The sequence below is a fragment of the Onychomys torridus genome, chromosome 4, assembly GCF_903995425.1.
Source record: "Onychomys torridus chromosome 4, mOncTor1.1, whole genome shotgun sequence".
Lineage (NCBI taxonomy): Eukaryota > Metazoa > Chordata > Mammalia > Rodentia > Cricetidae > Onychomys > Onychomys torridus.
The window spans coordinates 46,458,517-46,479,596 of record NC_050446.1 but is presented as its reverse complement, the minus strand read 5'-3'; the positions used below and the strand labels follow the sequence as shown (position 1 = coordinate 46,479,596).

At 44.4% G+C, this 21,080-nt stretch overlaps 1 protein-coding gene and 1 non-coding gene across 2 annotated transcripts in view; one reads left to right on the top strand and one right to left on the bottom strand.

Moving 5' to 3' along the window:
• Positions 1-20,666, bottom strand: part of Bbs5 (Bardet-Biedl syndrome 5) — a 23,860-nt gene extending 3,194 nt beyond the window's left edge. Inside the window, exons 1-9 of the mRNA XM_036185563.1 lie at positions 20,470-20,666; positions 18,700-18,782; positions 13,591-13,656; positions 12,024-12,073; positions 11,764-11,891; positions 10,086-10,221; positions 7,950-8,045; positions 4,485-4,547; positions 2,734-2,868 (exon numbers count right to left, since the gene is read on the bottom strand). Coding sequence (XP_036041456.1) covers positions 2,734-2,868; positions 4,485-4,547; positions 7,950-8,045; positions 10,086-10,221; positions 11,764-11,891; positions 12,024-12,073; positions 13,591-13,656; positions 18,700-18,782; positions 20,470-20,528 — 816 coding nt within the window. The 5' untranslated portion in view covers positions 20,529-20,666. The remainder of the gene's footprint in view (positions 1-2,733; positions 2,869-4,484; positions 4,548-7,949; positions 8,046-10,085; positions 10,222-11,763; positions 11,892-12,023; positions 12,074-13,590; positions 13,657-18,699; positions 18,783-20,469) is intronic.
• On the top strand, positions 15,189-15,313 carry LOC118583290. Its single transcript, XR_004944876.1, has one exon.
• Positions 20,667-21,080: the final 414 nt, after the last annotated feature.

Sequence of the window (21,080 nt, the reverse complement as noted above, 5' to 3'; positions counted from 1 at the left end):
AACAGCTGAGTCATCTCTCCAGCCCTGAGAAATTCTTTTTTTTTTCTTTTTTTCTTTCTTTCTTTCTTTCTCTCTCTCTCTCTCTCTCTCTCTCTCTCTCTCTCTCTCTCTCCCTCCCTCCCTCCCTCCCTCCCTTCTTTCTTTCTTTCAGAGAGTGGGTGACCATGGCTAGTTACAGGTGAGAGCTAGGATCAAAGGAGAGGAGAGAAGAAACGCAAGCTAGAGAGGACATGAAGTGGAGTGCTACCTACGTCTCCTGTGTGCCCTGCATTATGTACACGCAGCTGTGAGAAGGGCCTGTACACACAGCTGTGAGAAGGGCCTGTACACGCAGGTGTGAGAAGGGCCTGTACACGCAGGTGTGAGAAGGGCCTGTACACGCAGCTGTGAGAAGGGCCTGTACACGCAGCTGTGAGAAGGGCCTGTACACACAGCTGTGAGAAGGGCCTGTACACACAGCTGTGAGAAGGGCCTGTACACGCAGCTGTGAGAAGGGCCTGTACACACAGCTGTGAGAAGGGCCTGTACACGCAGCTGTGAGAAGGGCCTGTACACGCAGCTGTGAGAAGGGCCTGTACACGCAGCTGTGAGAAGGGCCTGTACACGCAGCTGTGAGAAGGGCCTGTACACGCAGCTGTGAGAAGGTGAAACTAGGTGCCTGGGATGGAAAGTCAGGCTGGCTGACTTCACACCACTCCTCACGCAGCAGCAGCAATCACAGTCTCAATGGAAAGGGAGCCATAGGTGTAGGGAAGACTGGGAGAATCAAATTAACAAGCATGATAATGGAGAAGATGGAGGAAAGCCCCAAGATTCTGAGCATGGCTACCTTTGGCAATACTAGAAAGGAGAAACACGCCAAGGCTTCTCTCATTTAGCAATGTCCTGTGGGAGGTCTGATCCATCTTACTGACTTGGATGATGGAATCATGACGATAACTCATGGACTAAGGAATTCAGTTCTGGGGGCTGGGGAGATGGCTCAGTGGTTGAGAACAATCGCTGCTCTTTTTGGGGCCCGAGTCTAGTCCTCACTTCATTTGGCTCACAACCACCTCTAACTCCAGCTCCAGGGGGTCCAACGCTCTCTTTTGGGCTCTGAAGGCACCCGCACACACAAGCATATACCCACACATGAATAACTCATCTGGATTGTCCTATGTAGGTCAGCTGCCCTGGAAGCTGCTAGGTGAACTGTGCCGGTCTCTGACAAACAGTTTCAGCCTCCTGAGTGCTGGGGTTAAAGGTATACACGCTACATATAATAAAATAATTTTTAAAAATTAAAAGAAATTCAATATCAGGCCAGCACTCACTCTCTATGGCTTGTAGCCAAGCCTGATGTCCTGAATTTGATCCCAGATTCCCCAGATCCTTTGTAGGAGAACCAACTCCCAAAAGTTGTTGTCTGACTTCTATACACATATATATACATGCACATACACAAATAATGCAAAATGTTCAAAGAATAAAAATTTATATTTCTGTTATTTGAGATGCTTATCTATGTGACAATATTCAAGAGTATTTGGAAATAAGATAAGTTGACAGTGTTAGGATCAGAAAAATAGATGTACAAGGCATCCAGAAACATCTAAGCTAAAGAATCTGGAGGGGCTGGAGCGATGGCCCAGCAGGTAGAGACATGTGTTGACAAGCATGACGAGCTGTCCCTCTACCCTCATGACAGGAGAGAACTGATGCCTGAAAGTTGTCCTCTGACCTCCACACATGTGCCATAGAACACATCCACGAAATAAATAAAAACCAAAGATGACGCCGCTGGAGTAGCCAACGGTGTTTCTGAGGAATATGCAGAGAAGGACGAGTAAAAGGCCAGAACGCCTCAGTGAAGTCAGAGGACATGAATCCCCACTACCCAGCCTGCTCCCTGGTTCTCTCTGGCTACATACCACAGTCCAAGCGCAGAAGGAGATGGAAGAGGTAGTGGTCGGGGTATGGTCCAGCAGTCTGAATACCAGAAGGGCACTAGACACCGACATTAGGGTATGCATTGGGGCCCCAGCAAGGGGGCAGAGAGCAAGGGAACCTGTGATGGAGTGGTCAGTGATGGGACTGAAATGGGGAGCCAGAGGTAGAGCTGGGGGCAAGGGGACCAGTGTAGACAGGATGCTAGCCACTGATCGGATGATGAGGGACAGACAGATCACCAGACCACAAGAAAACAGTATAGATGCTGAGTCTAAGGTAGGTAGGAGCTCGAAGACCAGTCTGGTCAAAAAACCCTAGCTCAAACCAAGTCAACGGCCAGACAGCAAACAAACAGAACCCATAACATTTCTCCAGCCTAGCATGTCAGAGGCACTGACCAGCAGCAATGGAGATGGGCCACACTGATGGGCAGATTCTGGATTTGCTGTGTGGAGGACAATGGGGACAGGATGGTGTCCATGAGGCTTTTGCTGTCCAAGCCAATGCGGCTGTGGGCGCTAGACCTAAAGCAGATAGCAGGACAAACTCAAATCTGTCTGCATCAGAGGAGCTGTGTACACGGATGCTTTCCTCAATAGGCCGCTCACCTAGGCCAAGAAAGCAATCAAACAGAAGACAGTAATAGTCACCAATTAGAGATGGCCAGTCTGAGGCCATGCTCATTGGACCCAGATCTACATGTATGTTTAAAGTTTGTACACAGTGAGTTTATGTTTGGATTTCATAGTTAGTATGAAAGCAATTCGGCAAACTCTAGACCCATGAGATCGAACAAATTACCTTTTCTTCCATTTCATAATTCACTCCAAATATCGGGCTGGCAGAATAGACTTTGTGAAGTGAGTTGATCTCCTTAACTGATTCCTGTAGTTTTTCCACAGGGTCTATTTTAAAGCCAAGAACATATCCTCCACTCTGTAAGAAAAAATAATGAAAACAAAAGCCAAGTCTGAGGAACAATTCCTACAGGATGGGGTGAATGCAGGCTAACTGTCCTTGTCCTGGAGGATCACAGCTAAGCTGCTCTAAAGAAATTAAACGCTTTGCTCTGAAAATTCCAAACACAAGAACGGAAGACTATATATAGTGAGCCTCCAGGGAGTCAGGGAAGAGTTGCCAGAGGCAGTAACACATGAGGTCTTCTGACTTCTCTCCCTGAACCACTGCCTCCCTCGTACTCCCTGGACATACTTCAGGTTGCACATAATTTCATCTTTAAACTCAATCTTATCTTCCTGGATGAAAAATATGCACAGTGGAGTGTGATGGTCAAAGGAACTAAGGTGTTTTTGTTTGTTTGGACTAGGTCTTGAGAAGGAATAGACGACTATCCATTAAAAAATGGTCCATTTGAAGTTATCGCCTTGAAGGATTTGCAAAGCATCTTGACTATGATTGACTGCAGGCTGGTAGAAAGAGTATGTTTTTACAGTAGCATACTATAAAAGATAAGAGCATATTTTGTGTTAAAAGCACATACTTTTGGGTTCAATTCTGGATCAACAACTAATATTGGACAATATTCTTTCCTTACTCTTTCTAAGCTCCATTTTTAAAAAAGCATGAAATGGTTATCCAGCGGTTGTATTGATCAGGATAAAGTACATCCCATTAGTACAGTTCCTGGGATGTAGTACTTAGTAAATGGCATAGGAAAGAGAGTGGGCATTAATTTTTAAATTTAGGAGTGATTTTCTAATTCCCTCCTTGTTTAGAAGGAAGAACAGTTGCTGAGTACACTGTGAGAGAACAGGGGGCTGGGGGGTACCTCTGATAATAACTCAACTAAAAAAACTGATTTGGAGGCATGGTTGCACACGCCTGTTATCTCAGCACTCAGGAGGCAGAGGCAAGCGGATCACAAGCTCAGGACCAGCCTAGTCTACATAGAGTTCAAGACCATAAGTAAAATACTTTGAAAGTCTCAAAGGGGCTTCTGTAAAAATACAACATAATGGGCACACATACTGCTCAGTCTGTGAGAATAGAAAGTCTCAGAGCATATGTGCTTCTCTACATATCCAAAGCAAGTATGAGTCAGATAAACCCGGGATGAAAATACAGTCCCATCCCTACCAGCTTCAAGATTCCGGGGAATGTGCCTAACCCCTCCAGGTCTCAGTATCCTGGACTGTAAGAGGGGAAAACAGCCATTTCATGGAGTTATTAGATTGAGATAAAGTATGAACTATGTTGACCTAGTACAGTGATTTCCCTCACAATTATATTAATATAATGATGATAATAATTTTATCTGTCTAATGAGCAAACTGACACAGGGTAATATGATGCCCACACCTACAATCCTAGCACTTGGGGAGGCTGAGGCAGGAGGCTCCTGAGTTTCTAGTCACAAACACATAGGAAGGATTTTTTCTATGGAGAAAGGTACTATAAGACTTCAAACACTTCATAGATCGTCATGTTATAGCCGATACTCTTGCAAGTCAACTGGTTACTATAAAATAACTAAAAACCTAGCCACGTAGTTAAAAAAAATATCAGGTTAATAAAAATATAAAATATCTTACCTGCTGAGAGCTTTCTATGACAAGAGCCAAACCAAATTTTGAATCTCTGATCTTTATTGAACGCTAAAGTGAAAAAGAAAAAACACAAAAGTTTATTATCCGATGGTAGAACTCTTCAATACACATTTTAATTATGTAATGTGCGGTAGGCCCGGCTTTTGAAGAAGACTTTCACACCTCAGGTGGACCTGGAACTAACCATGAAGCCCAGGCTGGCCTTGAACTCTGGGAAATCCTCCTGTCTTAGCCTCTTGAGTGTTAGGACTACAGGTGTGAGCCACCACCACATCCACTTTTGCCGAAGAACTACTCTTCATGGTCTAAAAGGGAGAAGTCCCTCTCTACCCTCTTCCTGCAGGAGTCAGTGAATGACAAGTCTCAGATGAAGACAGATGGCAGATGACAAAGCCGGACACAGAAGACAAATGTCGAGAGCCATCCCATTCAGCTATCCCTGACTCTTTTGTGATCAATGGCCTTCTGAAGATTTTATATAAAAGGTCGATGATTTTCAGTTTTGAGGAGCCAGTGTCTTTTGGGGCTCCTGAAACAAGATTATGTTATGTGCACCATTCTGTTTTCACATCTTGCCCTGGTTAGTTTTTTGTCAAATTGACAAAAGTTAGGGTCATCTGGGAGGAGATCACCTGAACTGAGAAAATGCCCCTACTAGATTGGCCTGCTGGCAAGCCTGTATGGCATTTCTGTAATTCATGATTGGTATGAGAGGGCCCTGTTCACCTGGGTGGTGCTACCTCAGGGCAGGTGGTCCCGGGTTCTACAAGAAATCAGGCTGAGCAAGCCATGAGGGTGCTAGCCAGTAAGCAGCATCCCCCATGGCCTTTGTATCAGCTCCAGGTTCCTGTCTTGAGTTCCTGTCCTTGCTTCCCCCAGTGATGGACTGTGCTGTAGAATCATAAGCGGAAACAAGCCCTTTCCTCCCAAAGCTGATTTTGGCCAGGGTGTTTATCACAGCAACAGAAACACTAACTCGGAATTTGTGTGAGCCCATGGGGTACTGTATGACAGATCTGACTATGTGTTTTGGGAGGATTGTGATGGTATTTGAACTTCGGGCTAGAAAAGCCAGTAAGTGCTCAAAGCCTAATGAGTCGTTTCCTGGGGATCAAGTGAAGTGTAGCCGAAATAAACCCTTTGCTCTCTACGTTGCTTTGGTCATAGTGTTTCATCACAGCAATAGAAAATTAAAACAAACATTGATCTCCACCTATCTAACTAGGTGACACAGGCTGGTCAGACAGGGCACTCATTCTCTCTCTCTCTCTCTCTCTCTCTCTCTCTCTCTCTCTCACACACACACACACACACACACACACACACACACTCACACACTCACACACTCACACACAGAGAGCTTAGACCTTTGGAGTAGAATAATGGCTGAAGCCAGAGCTGAAGTTGGAGTATGACTACCACAGTGACAAGCTGTGATGTATCATATTGCAAGCTGTTTGGGTCAGGCTGAATTCATTCCAGAGGCCACATTTGGCAACTCTATTCTTAAATAACAAAAAGTATTCTATTTGAAGAACAGAAAGCACAAGGTTGTTTACTACTCAGTAGGTATTTAGCATAACAGGGGTCAGGCTAGGTAAGCAATGGCCGCATAAATGAACACGGGGCATCAACAAATACTGTGCATGGTGGCATAATACTGTAACCCCAACACTTGGGTGGGGATAGCAGCAGGATTGCTGTGAATTTGAGGCGCAGCCTGGTCTACATGGTGAGTTCCATCATGGTGAGACCCTGCCTCAAAAAAATATCTCAAACTAAACAAAACCAAGCAATAAACAATATAAAACATCAATTTATCAAACACCCATGTAGACTATCATATCTTCCCAGCCTTGATGACAAATTATGTCTGCCTGGAGATGTAGCTCAGTGGTGGAGTCCTTGCCTGGTTTGTACAAAGCCCTGGTTTGATCTCCAGTACCACAAACAAAAGAAACTATCATATTTCTTTAGATTTCCTTCCTATCAAACTATGTATGATTATCCATTTAATGTGCTGCTTCCTCGGCCAGAATGAAGGCTCTGCAACAGCAGGGCTGTGCGCTGGTTCACCGTGTGGATTTGGTCATGGAGCACAAAGTGAACAAAGTGATACTCTTTTCGTTAGGGCTTCTACTGCTGTGATAAACACCACGACCAAAAGCAACCGTGGGAGGGAAGGGCTGATTTCAGCTTATGTGTCCTAACCACAGTCATCGTGAAGGGAAGTCGGGCAGGAGGTCAAGGCAGGACTGAAGCAAGGCCAAGGTGGCCTGCTGCTCACTGGCTTACTCCTTTTTTACTAATGTTCATTTACACGTATGATCATGTATCTGTGTGTAGGCCACGCAGGTGTCTCTAGAGGGTGGCAGATCCCCTGAAGCTGGAGTAACAGCAGGTTGTGAGCTATCTGGTATCGGGGCTAGGAATTGAACTGGGGTTCCCTGAAAGTGCAGCAATCACTAACTACTGAGCCACCTCTCCAGCCTCTTGGGGAGCTGTTTCTTTCTTTCAGTGTTGGGGACTGAACCCAGGGTTTTGAACATAGTAGCAAGATACTCTATCAGTGAGTTACATCCCTAGTCCTTCAGTCCTTTTTATCTGTTTTTGATACGTGGTCTTACTATGTCACCTTGGCTGGTCTGGAACTTGCTATGTAGGCTAGGCTGGCCTTGAACTTACAGAGATCCAAGAGCCTCTACCTCCCAGAGCTTGGAGATAAAAGAGAGAGAGAGAGACAGAGAGACAGAGGGGAGAGAAAGAGAGAGAGAGAAAGAACCCACCACACCTTGTGCATAGTTCTCTCTTAATAGCAAGTTGAGTGGCAGAATCCTTGCCTAGTATATGCAAGGATCTAGGTCAATTCCTAGTTCCACAAAAAAAAAAAAAAAAAAAAAAAAGACAAAAAAACAGCAAGTTGATAACTACTATTAATTTTTAAAAAATTATACAGTCTTGCTATGTAGCCAAGGCTGGCTGGACTAGAAATTGCTATGTATACTAGGCCTGAACTTGTGGAAATCCTCCTGTCTTTGTTGCTCTAGTATTTGATTTAAAAGTATCTACTATGCCTGATTTATAAATACACTGTCTTTTCTCTGTTAAAATAATAAAATCAACATTTTGAAGCTATGCTTTTATTTACTTATTTTTAAGTGTAATTTAAAAATTATATTTATTTACTTTATTTATTTATTTGTGAGGGACACATATGTAAGCCAAAGTGTGTATGTGCATGGAGGTCAGAGAACAACCTTTGGAGTTGGTTGACCTTCCACCATGTGGGTCATGGGGATTGAACTCAGGTTTGGTGGCCCCAAAAGTATGCTTTTAGTTAGTGGAATATAAAAAGGAAAAACCCCAGAACGCACATAAACCCAAACATCCAAATATGAACGATGTTACTGTTCTAAATTGAAAGGCGGTAACTAAAATGCATGAACTTACAATCTGCAGATATGGTATGCTGACATTAAAACTGTCATTCATGTTTGCATGCCACACAATTCTCACATTGGTAATAAAAAAAGTTCCTAAATTTCCCTGCAGGAGAAAGAGAGAGAGGTTAATCCATGATTGCTTGTTTTTATTCCCAATCTGTTTTATAAGACCCAGAATAATTCTGATTATCACAGCAATAGATTAATACAAAAATTTAGTATTATGGAGTACCAGTGACTCTGCTGTTTACAGGCTAGCACAATCAGTCTGCCCCCAGAGTCATTAAGCAACAGGACACTAATACAGTTAAAACATTAAAGTTAGCATATTTGTCTGAGGACAAAGTTCTTTTTAAATTTTTAAAAATTTAGTGTGTGTGTGTGTGTGTGTGTTTGTGTACATGCATACAGGTGCATATGAGTGGAATTCACAGGACAACTCTCTGGAGTGAGTTTCTCTGGCTACCTTATGGGATCTGGGAATCAAACTCAGGCTGTCAAGGCTACATACATGCAAGCATCTCTACCCACTGAGCCATTTCACTGACCCACAAATTCTACCTGGCATATTTTGTCAAACATAAAATGGGGGTTTGAATAAATAACCTTTTTGGAGGGGGCTGGGTTTTTTTTTTGTTTGTTCTTTTGTTTTGTTTTTTTATAAAAAACCTTAGCTGAGTGGTGGTGGCCCTTGCCTTTAATCCTAGCACTCAGAAGGCAGAGGCAGGTAGATCTCTGAGTTGGAGGCCAGCCTAGTCTACAAAGAGAGTTCCAGGGCAGCCAAGACTGTAACACAGAAAAACCCTGTCTCGAAAAACGAAACCAAAACAACCTATCTCAAAAAAAAAAAAAAAAAAAAACCCAAACCAACAAAAACAAAACAACAACCCCCCCCCCAAAAAAAAAACAAAAGCAAAACCAAAAAACCAAAAGCTACAGCCAGATATGGAAATTCACCCCATAATCTCAGGACTTGGGATGCTAAGGCAGGAAGACCAGGAGTTTAGGGCCAACCTGGGCTACACAGAGAGACCTTGTCTCAAGAGACAAAACTTGGGGCTGTAGAGATGGCTCAGTGGGTAAGAGCACAAGCTGCTCTTCCAGAGGACCTGGGTTCAATTCCAGTATCCACAAGGCAGCTCACAACCGTCTGTAACTCCAGTTCAGGCATCCAATAACCTCTACCTTCTGGCCTCAATGGGCAGCAGGCACACATGTGATATAAAGGTATAAACTTAGGCAAGATACCTATACACAGAAGATAAAATAAACAGCACCACCAACAAAAACAATGAAACATTTTTAGAAATTACATTTATTTATTTTGAGGCAGGCCCTTATTTTATAGCTCTGGCTGGCCTGGAACTCACTAGGTGGACAAGGTTGGTTTTAAACCCACAGAGAACTGCCGGCATCTGCCTCCTGAGTGCTGGAGGCAGGCTGTGGCCACCACGCCACACCCATTTTTAACTATGTCTGTGTGGATATGTACATGTGGGTGATAGCGTCCACGGAGACCAGAGGCATTAGATCTCCCTGGAGCTAGTGGCTGTGAGTTAGTGGGTTCTGAAGCCCAGTACTCAGCTGAAGAAGTTGAATTCTAGGGCAGACTGGATTCTATAATAAGGTCCTGTCTCAAGGCTAAGCCCACACACAGGATAAAAGGTCTCAGGGGAGCAGGGTACATGCTTGCTAACCCTGCACCCCAGAACGCAGAACTAGGAAGGTTCTCCACAAATTCTCGGCCAGCCTGCTCTACACAGTGAGTGCCAGGCCAGCCTGGGCTACATAAGCAAGACCCCGACTCGGGGGGTCAGGGGGGACTTCTGTCCTCTCCACAACATGGTTCGCCTCTACCAGTGTGGTATGAAGAACAGTGTGTCGTGATGCGTGGGCAAGTGTGGCTCTGTGTTTCTCACCTATGGAGAAAGTGGACTGAACTAGATGATCTCCGAGGCCCACTGCACTTGTTGGTTCTGTATAGAACAGAAGTTGATGTAAAGGGCACAAGGCCATGAAAATTAGAATATAACTTCATATCTAAAGCTGTAATTTATCCAGATCTCTAGTCTAGTTTTAACAATTACACAAACCCAATGATGAGTCGAAACAGTCCCAAAAGGCTCATTACTTTCCACGATACCTGGTCGCTGGATAAATTCCACACACCATTGATCTTATCATACACATGCTCTTGTGGTAATAACCTCAGTTGCTTGTTTTGAATGACTGCACTTCTCAGTTTAAAATCACGGTACATTTTAGAAGTTTCATATGCTCTATGGAAAAGAATAAAACAAAGACCAATCAATCCAAACAGAAACTGTGTGTCAGGCTATGTTTACTCACTCATCTACAAGCTACCTAACCGTTAATGCTCATGGACATCACTCAGTGGTGAACTCAAACACTCTTCAGCGTTGTGGTAGCACAAGCCTATAATCTCATCACCTGGGAGCCTGAGGCAGAACTGCTGACAGTTTGAGGCCATCCTGGACAACATAAGGAGTTATAGGCCAGCCTGGGCTATAGAGTGAGACCACTTCGAAAACCAAAACAAAACCCCAAAGAACAAAAGAAGCAGTTCTCAGTAAGGATGGGTAATCAATGCTAGCTTTCCGTCATGGCAGCAGAATGCTGACACATTTCCTGTGGTGTCCGTGCCTTCGTTTCCCACTGCTAGTCAACGTTAGCAGTGCTCTTTGACACAGGTCCAATTACTGTTTTCACTCCAGCCTGAAAACATTATGCTGGCATCGATCCACGCACAGAAAACTGTGTCAATGCTAAAGGGATCTAGGGCAGAGAAGGAGAGGGAGGAAAAAAAAACCCTGATTTTCCTTTCGCTAGGATTCAGTTATGTTGTTAAGCAGTAGGGTTTGCATTCTGTCTAAAATCTTAATTTCCTTTAGTTCGTTATCTTCAAGACATAACCGGAATGGAACTGCTTACACTATTCATTTAGGAAGGAAGATAGCTTTGTAGACCAGGCTGGCCTTGAACTCACAGAGATCCCGCTGCCTCTGCCTCCCGAGTGCTGGGATTAAAGGTGTGCGCCACCACTTCCCAGCAGAACACAGTATTTTTACATTATTAATAGAAAGCAGCTCCTATGCTCCCTTCATAAAGCATTTCAAGCTTTTCATTTTACTGTATTTAAAAAAATTAGATGTTGGCCTTGAACTTACTACATGTTCTGGTCTGTTCAAGCACTTCTTAAGTCAAATCAAGATCTATAGTTTAAGTGTCTGATCATGAAAACTGAAAGATATATATGTGCTGCTATAGTGCTGGGGATAGGACCCAAGACCTTGCGCATGTCAGGCAAGTGCTCAGCTATCAAGCTGTACCTCATATACCCTGAGACAAACACTTGTACACAGATGTTTGGAAAAGCACTATTAATATTCTGAATAATTATAAATGATTTAGGAAAAACATCTGAATGTCTATTTCTGCTATACAAATCTTTTAAACTCATTACTTGAAATTTTTTACCTTGGTAGCTAACTTAGAAGATTCTTTCCTGTAGTCTTCCATTTCTTTAGGGTGGTGATATGTAGCCCAGGGTGGCCCAGACTCCCTAATCTTCCTGCTTTACCCTCTAGAGTAGTGGGATTACAAAAGGGCACCACTACACTTGGCATCTTACATGCTTTACTAATTCTTTCAAGGTGCTTGGCTTATGATAAGGAAGTGTATTATTCTAAATGCCTGGGATATTTGCAGCGGAGATACTGTCATACATCTAACCTTTACCCTTTACACCATTACGCCACTACACCACTACTTGGCACATTCGACAGTCTGTGTTTCTGTACCTGTGCACTGCGATCACAGAAGTAAAAAGTCTGGGGCTCCCAGGAACCAGATTTGTGAAAATAAACTCAAACCGGGTGGTGTTACATTTTGTTAGTATATAAAGAGCTTCAGTTTGGCCTCGTAGTTTCTGTAAGGACAAATTGATTACAGAGTTCAGAGTTGCAGAGCAAGTTCCCGTTTAAGGTAGAAGCAAAGCCTTAACTTTAAATCTCCAATGTTTTCTCACTATACATCTCCTTCATTACTTTTTCAGACTTACGGAGTTAGCAGTTCTTGTTGTAATAGTCAATATGCAGTTGTAACCAATAGCTAAAATTTAAAAAAAGACAAAGAATGTAAGGAGTATGATATCGTAAAGTGAGAAACATAATATTGTAAAAAAAAATTAAAAACCTAGAACTTGAAAGTTTTGGAAACTAAACACGAGCATAAGTACAACTTTTAAAATGTTTATGAAGTAAGTACAGACTGAGGTTAGGGTGTAGCTCAGTGGGTAGAGTGCTCTCTCAGCACACAGGAAGCCTGGGCTTGATCCTCAGCACCGGATAAACAGAGTGAGGTGCTCCACACTTGTAAGTCCAGCACTCAGAAGGTGGAGGCAGCAAGATCAGAAGTTCAAGTCATTTTCAGTGACACAGCAGGTAAGAGGCCAACCTAGGATACATGGGACCCCATCTCAAAAAAATAAAGAAAGGATGAAGGAATAATAACAAGAACTTGAGGGTCAGCTGTGCTTTGAACAAGCAAAAACATTCCTAACATGGGAAAAGAAAATGTCTAAAAACCATACAACACCATTTACCAAACAACAAACACAAAAAAACTTACCACCATTACATCAAAAGAAAGTGAGGCTAAGCCGGGTGGTGGTGGCACACGCCTTTAATCCCAGCACTCGGGAGGCAGAGGCACGTGGATCTCTGTGAGTTCGAGGACAGCCTGGTCTCCAAAGTGAGTTCCAGGAAAGGTGCAAAGCTATACAGAGAAACCCTGTCTCGAAAAACCAAAAAAAAAAACAAAAAAAAAAAAAAAAAAAAAAAAAAAGAAAGTGAGGCTACATTTGCCACGAACAACAGCAACTGTGTGGCATGTTTTCAAAGACAAACAAAACCAGACAAGGAGCAGGGGTGTCCGAGCAGGAAAAGGCACCTGCTGCACCAGCCTAGAGACCTCAATTTGATCGCCAGAGGTCACAGAAATGGTGGAAGGCGAGAATTGGCACACAAAGCTGTCCCTTGGCACACGCAACCCCACCCCAGACACACATCATGCACATACACATTAAGAGCAAAAAATGTAAAGAGGTTGGATGGTGGTGGTGCACGCTTTAATCCCAGCACTCAGGATGCAGAGGCAAGTGGGTCTCTGTGAGTTAGAGGTAAGCCTGGTCTACAGAGTGAGTTCCAAGGACAGCCAGGGACTACACAGAGAAACCCTGTTCTGAAAAAAAAAAAAAAAATGTAAAGACAAAAACTATCCCCACGAAAGCACTAATCCCACATGGACAGACTGAAACACATGAACAGATCGTTTCTTTGGCACTAGGATAGAGTATGTATTTGTATTTGATTTTGGAATGTTTTCTTAAACAGTAATTTTATATTTCCACATACTTCATGGTATAAACTTAAAAGAAAATCGCTCCTGTGTTTTTACAGCACTGGGGATTGAACCTAGGGCCTTAAGCACGTTAAGTGCCTACCACTGAGCCTTGTCCACAGCACTTTAGACGTTTTGCTTGTTTTAAATTCAAAATCCACCATCCAACTTTCCTGAAAAAGGAATCCTCCCCACCCCTTAGCATCTTATCTAAGAGGAATACTTACAAAGATTGACTCTGGGTAACGCCAAGGAATGCCAGATGATTCTTAAGTTTGTTACTAAGAGTCTACCTGAAGGCAAAGCAAGTGAGAACAGATTAGCTGAAGGCCCTTTTCAAAGTGCAGGATGAGGTAGGAATGGAAGCTGTGGCTAATAGCTTGATGGTCCGATGGCCAGCACTTGTGGAAGCTGCATCCCCGTCATCCCTGTGCTCGGAATGAGCATGGTGCTGCATGCCTGTGATCCAAGTGCCTGGGGTGTGCAGTCACAGGAAGGACTAGATGATCCAAGTGCCTAGGGTGGGCAGTCACAAGGACTAGATGTTCAAACATGATACCAAGTTTGAGGCCAGTCTAGATGATTAAAAAAGAAAACAAACAAACAAACCAAAAAAAAAAAAAAAAAGAAGAAAGAAAAAAGAAAAAGAGTAGCCCCTTGGTCATGACCTGCCTACTATGTTCCTGTAATTTTTTTTTTTTTTTTTTGGGTCAGGTACATTGTCATAGAAATGAGAAAAGTCACTGAAACGTATGTGCCATGAGTGTCTTAGCAGTTCTTATTTGGTGTGCCTGTGCGCATGTGTTTGTGGATGCACAAAGTGCAGGAAACATGGGAGAGCATCAGCTGGCCTCCTCTACCGCTCTCCACCTTATTTCTTTTAGGCAGCAAGCCCCAGGGATCCTCCTGGCTCAGCCTGGCCCAGTGCTGGTGTTACAGGTGCACACAGAACCACTCTGGTCCTTTGAAGTGCACAGGTAGCACTCTCAAGTGCGGAGACATCTCTCCAGCCCAACACCTCTCACTTACAGGAACCATGTACTTATATGTCTAATCTGTTAGCGGCACAGGCAAGAAAGGTTGACTGCAGTCAAAGCAGAAGTTCCTCAGTGCTAGACCAAGAGGTTCAGAGTAAGAAAACTTAAAATTAGGGCAGATGAAACAATTTTAAGAAGAGTAGTGTGGTTGATGGTGAACGCCTTTAATTAATCCAGCACTGGAAAGGCAGAGGCTGAGGCCGAGGCAAGGCAGGTGGACCATTATGAGTTCCAGGCTACCAGCCATGGCTCCATAGTGAGACCCTGTCTCAAAAGGAGAGAGAAGGCCTGGCAAGGTGCTGCATGCCTTTAATCCCAGCACTTGGGAAGCAGGTAGATCTCTGAGTTTGAGGTTTGCCTGGTCTACAATAAGAGTTCCAGGGCAGCCAGGACTATTTAGAGAGACCTTTCTCAAAAATAAAAAAAAAACGAAAACAAAAGCAAAGAAAATAGAAGACATGGTGGTTTGAATAGGTATGGCCCCCACAGACTGTGTTTGAATGCTTGACCTATAGAGAGTGGCATTATTAGTAGGTATGGCTTTGTTGGAGGAGTGTGTCACTGTGGAGGTGGGCTTTGAGATCTCCTATGCTCAAGCTATGTTCAGTGTGGGACACAGTTCACTTCCTGTTGCCTGTGGATCAAGATGTAGAACTATCAGTTCCTTCTCCAGCACCATGTCTGCCTAGCATACTGCCATGTTTCCTGCCATGATGATAATGGACTAAACCTCTGAAACTGTGAGCCAGATGCATTTAAATGTTTTCCTTCTAGGAGTTGCCATGGTCACTGGAGGATCAAGACTGACTCTGATGAAGCAAGACTTTGCTGATACACTCCTCCTAGACAAAGGGGTGGAAAGAGCAGCCCTCATCGGAGAAACCCACAGGGCTGACTATACTACCAAAAATTTCCAGCACTCTCTTTGCTATTTTTTTTTAAATTAATTTAACATCTATTGAAGAGAAGTGGGTATGCTTACTCAACCCTGTAAAAAATAGAAAAGAAAAAAAAAAAAAAGAGGTTGTCATGGTCATGGCGACTCTTTATAGCAATAGAAACCCTCAGACAGAGGACATGATACAGTTTGGGTCATCATTTACTTATGTAATATTAGAAAAGCCAAGCAGCCTCAGTTACCGCCTATGAAAAAGGGGAAGGGTGTCCACTTTGAGTTAGTGCTACAAGTGAGATTACATATACAGATATAAAAAATAGCAGCTGGCAAATAATAAACATTAAAACAAACTGTTGAGAGAGTGAGGGAACTTGGGAGGGTTGGAGGGAGGACAGGGAATGGGAAATGATGAAATTATATGTTAATTAAAATATGTTAATAAGGGCTAGAGAGCCGGCTCAGTGGTTAAGAGCACTGACTGCTCTTCCAGAGGTCCTGAGTTCAATTCCCAGCAACCACATGGTGGCTCACAACCATCTGTAATGAGATCTGGTGCTCTCTTCTGGCCTGCAGTCATACATGCTGTATATATAATAATAAATAAATAAATAAATCTTTTAAAAAATACGTTAATAAAATGTTAATAGTGGTTGTATTTTTTCCTTTTTTCTTTGAAAGGGGGAACAATGATGATTGAATCCAGGACCTGAGACTTGACAAGTGCTCTACCAGAGAGCTGCAGCTCCAGCCTTCCTTCCCTCCTCCTCCTCTCCTCTCTGTCTACCCTGCTCCTTCAGATTCACGAGCTTTATTACACTAGGTTCCATAAGGCCACCCCTGTTTGGACAATGTCACTTTATCGCACAGGCTGTTCTCAAATTCACAGGTTCCACTGACGTTCCTGCCTCGGCCACCCAAGTGGCTGGGACTAGAGGTGTGTACTTCCATGCCTGGCTTAATATTTTAATGCTTTACAAATTAATTTTTATGACTTAAAATTATGGGGTGTTGATTTCCTTGAATCACTTCACTTAGGTAACAGTTTGTCTTTTATACTTTTCTATTAGCATATCCAGAAAAAAAGTTATGGAGTTCTAAGAGTTTGCCTTACAAAACTTCCAGCCAACGCTCTTCACCATTTTCCTGCTCATTGTTTATCTCCTACAAGTTACAAGAGTCTTGTGCTGCCTCTTTTCTCCTGAAGGACCCTCCCTGCAGCTCCATGTCCATTCTTCCTTGTTTCTTCTAAACTCCCAAATATGAAATCTCTGTGCCCCATTTCACTCTCCACGGCTTCAGTGCACAGCACTAATCTGATAATTTCATGACAGAGTACTTAGAAGTGGATTAAATGTGCTAATCTTCTGAGGTACCCACAGCTTTAAAACAGGGGTCCTGAATGGCATGGCCTTAAGTTGGTCATTTGGAAACTGCCCGAAAGGAGCAGATGTAGAGGGTTGGAAGGCATAACTCCCCATCCCCTCTCTACCTCCGTATAAACCACACACTCTGCTCATTCCTGTAAACCTTATTCAAACAAAGCTTCCTGAGTTCTACTAGGGTTCTGGTATCGTGAGGGGATTATTTGTAGCCAGGCTTCCCCACTCCCTTGTTTTGAGCCAAAGAAAAACCCTGGATGACTTCAAGCTTGTAATCTTCCTATGACCACTGCCTGAGTGATGGAGTTACAAGCATGTGCTGAGGATTAAACCCTGGGCTTCAGGCACACTAGGAAAGTATTCTACCAACGAGCTACATTCCCCAACCCCAGAAAACCTCTCTGCCCTCTGGCGAAGTTTGATTCCTGTTGGCTGTGATAAAACACTCTAACCAAAAGCAACCAGGAAGAGAAGGGATTATTTGGCTTATACTTCCAGGTCACAAGCCATCATTGAGGGAAGTGAGGGAAGGAACCTGGAGTGGAAACCATGAAGCACCACTGTCTGCTGGCTTCCTAATCCACAGGCTCACAGTTAGCTTAGCTTTCCTATATGGCCCAGGACCACTTGCCTAGGGATGGTGCTGTCCTCCTACATCAATTAATAGACAAACCCCCACAGACATGCCCACAGGCTAATCTGATCTAGGCACTTCCTCAGTTGAGGTTTCTCCCTTCAGACAACTCTAGGATGTGCCAAACTGACAAAGCTAACCAGATCACTCTCTATACACCAAAGTACCGATACAGGATTCTTCACTCAATGAATACTTGATGAATCAAAAAAAAAAAAAAAAGTTTCATTATCCACGGCCTCTATTTATTATGGAGGATGGACTGTCACAAAAGCCTTGTCAATCAGTATAGGAACAACCAAAGTTTTTCTTGACTTCCTCAAGGCAACTCACTTTTCACTAAGATTTAGCCTTACGACAGCAAAATTATTATTCTGTCCCACAAAGCACAAACCAAGACTCTTTGTTTGCTCTTAGGTGTTCCGACTTCACCCTCCCGTGGTCCAACTGACAGCAGGATCATTGAGAAATGTGAGCATGCCTTTAAGGACAGGCCCTAGAACTGGCAGGATGAGCTTGCAGCTAGTAGTAACAACAGCTTCCTCACAAAAAAAGTGGGGGGTGTTAGTAGGACAATTCAGAACCAAGTCCTGGAGAGCTCGTAGCCACCCAAAAGCTGCATTAAGCCTGTTCTGCAGTAAGGTTACCATCCCTTCCCCAGGACACACTGATCCCTTTATCTGAATGAGGTGGGTTCCTGGCCCCTGATTCTTCCTTAAGTTCTCCTCCAGAAACCCTGTTAGGATACACCAAGTTCCCTCCCCACCCGCCCTCTGAGGAATGCCGTTGAGCTTCGGGTCCTGTTGATTGTACAATGACTGCTGGCTCCAGGGACAGCTGCTCAAAGTTTTTAGCTTCAGGCAAATTGATTTGAGAAGGAAGTTAGAGTTCAGCTGTTTCTCAGTGACAGTAAAAAAACAAAAACAAAAACAATCCCACACGGTTTTCTGCTACTTGGCTGACTAATAGACTTCTCAATGTAGCACTAAATTTTCCCCTTGCACACGTCCACCTCTAGGGGTCATTCTGAGGGGACTGTGCAGTACTTCAGGATTAAGGTGAAGTGTGACGACAGATACCACAACCATAAATATTGAATGTTTACCATTCTGCATTCTTTTAGCAGGAGGAAGGTCCAAGGGTACGGATTATTCTATGGTGCTTACAAACAGAGCTCCTGGAGTTGTAACCATTACACTAGAAAATCTCAGGCCTTGAATCAAGACTCACTACCGATGGGCTAATGCCGAGAGAGAACCTGTGTTTCCTATCTGTAGGATTAATACCTACCGTTTTTCTATTACATTTACATGCGATGCTTTTTCTGTAGCTAGTGAGAATCAACATTTACAAATTAAACCACAGACACAAAACTCAAGTCTACTCACCTCTATCCCCATTATTTCCTTTTGTGTCTTCAATCGAATCTAAACAATCAATAAGGATTTCTCCTGGTCTTGTCTTCATCTGCCTAAAATACACATAAAACTGTGAGGGTTATAACTTTACCTCTATCTGCCGCCAATCTACTCAGGGAAGAGACAGGCACAGGGCACACAACAGTGTAAAGCACACAGCACTGTGCGCTCACGCAGTTGGAAATAACTTCCAGACCCTGGCGGTCAGTGAGCTCCGAGTTGACTAGGACCACTTGGGAGTCAGCTAGATCCAGAAGTAGAGTCTTGGATAATAAAAGGAAAAGAGCAGAGAGTGCATGATTGAGAAACAGGAACAAGAAAGGTAACAGAGGTGGCGGGGAAGAAAGGGGACCAGGAGTGAGAGAAATATAGTTGGGTGACTGAGGAGAAAAACTATCGAAGAATCTGGAACTCCACGATGACAGGCCTTATTCTGTGGGCAACAGACAACCACCAAGAGGCTTCAGAGTGGAGGAGGAAGGCCGGCAGGCCGTTATGGAAGGGATGGTTTGAAAAAGAGTTGTTGCCGGGCAGCAGTGGTGCACGCCTTTAATCCCAGCACTCCGGAGGCAGAGCCAGGCGGATCTTTGTGAGTTCGAGGCCAGCCTGGTCTCCAAAGCGAGTTCCAGGAAAGGTGCAAAGCTACACAGAGAAACCCTGTCTCGAAAAACCAAAAAAAAAAAAAAGAGTTGTCTGAGAAGTATCCTTAGGGGGCTAGTGACATGGCTCATCACGTGAAGGCAGCTGCCGCCAAGACTGATGACCTGAGTTTGAACCCTGGGACCCTAACAAAGAAGTCTGACTTCTGCATGTTAACTTCTGACCAAGCCTCCTGCATCGTGCACACAGAAAGCACTCTTACTGAGCTGTCTCCCCAGGCTCTTTTGCTCACTTGTGTTTACACAGCCGCTGGTGTGTGAATCTCCTGCACTAGAATGAGGGAGGGTCTATGATTCCCATTCCCTTGTTTTTCTTGTATCTATCAGCAAAGTAACCAGCATGTGTGTGATAACTGTCTGCTCAACTCAAAATGTTCATGAACACTGGAGTTTTGTTTGGGTTAAGATACCCCGCCCCCCAGAACTATAGAAAATCCATAAAAGGTGTGTAATGAGTTATTGTAGTTTGTAATTTTACAAATATCCCTTCCCTCGACTTCATAAAGGAACTAATACCCGGTTAGGCATCCAATTACCACAAAAACTGAGAAATGTGCCAATATTTCATTTTTCCATTTAAGGAGGTGCTGTTCACGATAAAGCACTATTAGAAAATTGCCGAGGAGCCACGTATTCATTGATCCAAGAACAACTTTGATGTTTTCCAACACTTACTATCGCAACGCCCCCGACCCTCGACGTCTGGGCAGGAAGGTTTTTAACCCTCTTCTCTTCAAAGCATACTCCCCACAAACAGGGCTTCTGCTTAACAAGCTCGGAAAGCTTCAGATGAAAGCTTAGTCCCGACACAGGGCTTGCGTGGACGGAAGTTTGGAGAATTCTCCCTCCCAGCACCCCCCTTTTACAGTCACGCTAAGCGTTCGGAGGCAATGTTATTCCGGATTTTGTTCTAGAGCCCTGCCTTCCGGAACCCCGGCCCTACGTCCCCTCCACCGCTGGAAGCGGAGGGTCGCAGCCTGGATGAGCTCACACTCCGGCTAGCGGCCGGCCAGGGCAAGGGCAAGGGCAAGGGCCGCAGCGGACCGCAATCGCGGGGACCCAGCGCGTCGCAGAGACTCACTGCGAGGACACGTCGAAGCGCACGTCGCGGTCTTCCCACAACACGTCCAGCACAGACATGGCGACCGAGGTAGCCCGCCGCCGCTGTCCCCTGGGGCGGTCCTGCGGCGTCTTGTGGGCTCCACGGCAACGCGCCGGCCTCGTCACGATCTCTACGGCGGGCGCCGAGGCCCAACCTTCCACCAGGTAGTGCACGCTCTTTCCCTTGCCCTTTTGCGTCACTGGATCGGTTTGAGGCGGGAGTCTGGGAGGGTCCTTGGCTTCTGAGCCGCCGCCTCTCTGGTCTCCGTGTACATTTTTGGCCATTTCAGCCCTCCCGATGTTTTTCTACACCATCCAGAAATCTTAACTTCACCGAATTACGTTCCTGGTTTGGTGAGGCTCTGGTCCTCCGGCCCACCTCGCAGACCCTGGAGGTTCTGACTCTCTCGGGCTGCATTCCAGCCCAAGGCTCAGAACCTGCTGAGGTCCTATTCTGGTCTGGACCGCTGCTTCCCCAGATGTGTGCACGCCAGCCCTTATTTCACAAGTCAGTTCTGGGGTCCCTCTATTGTGAGCCAACAAAAGACGAGCGCTTTAAACAATGTGCGTACAGAGTGAGCACGGGATAAA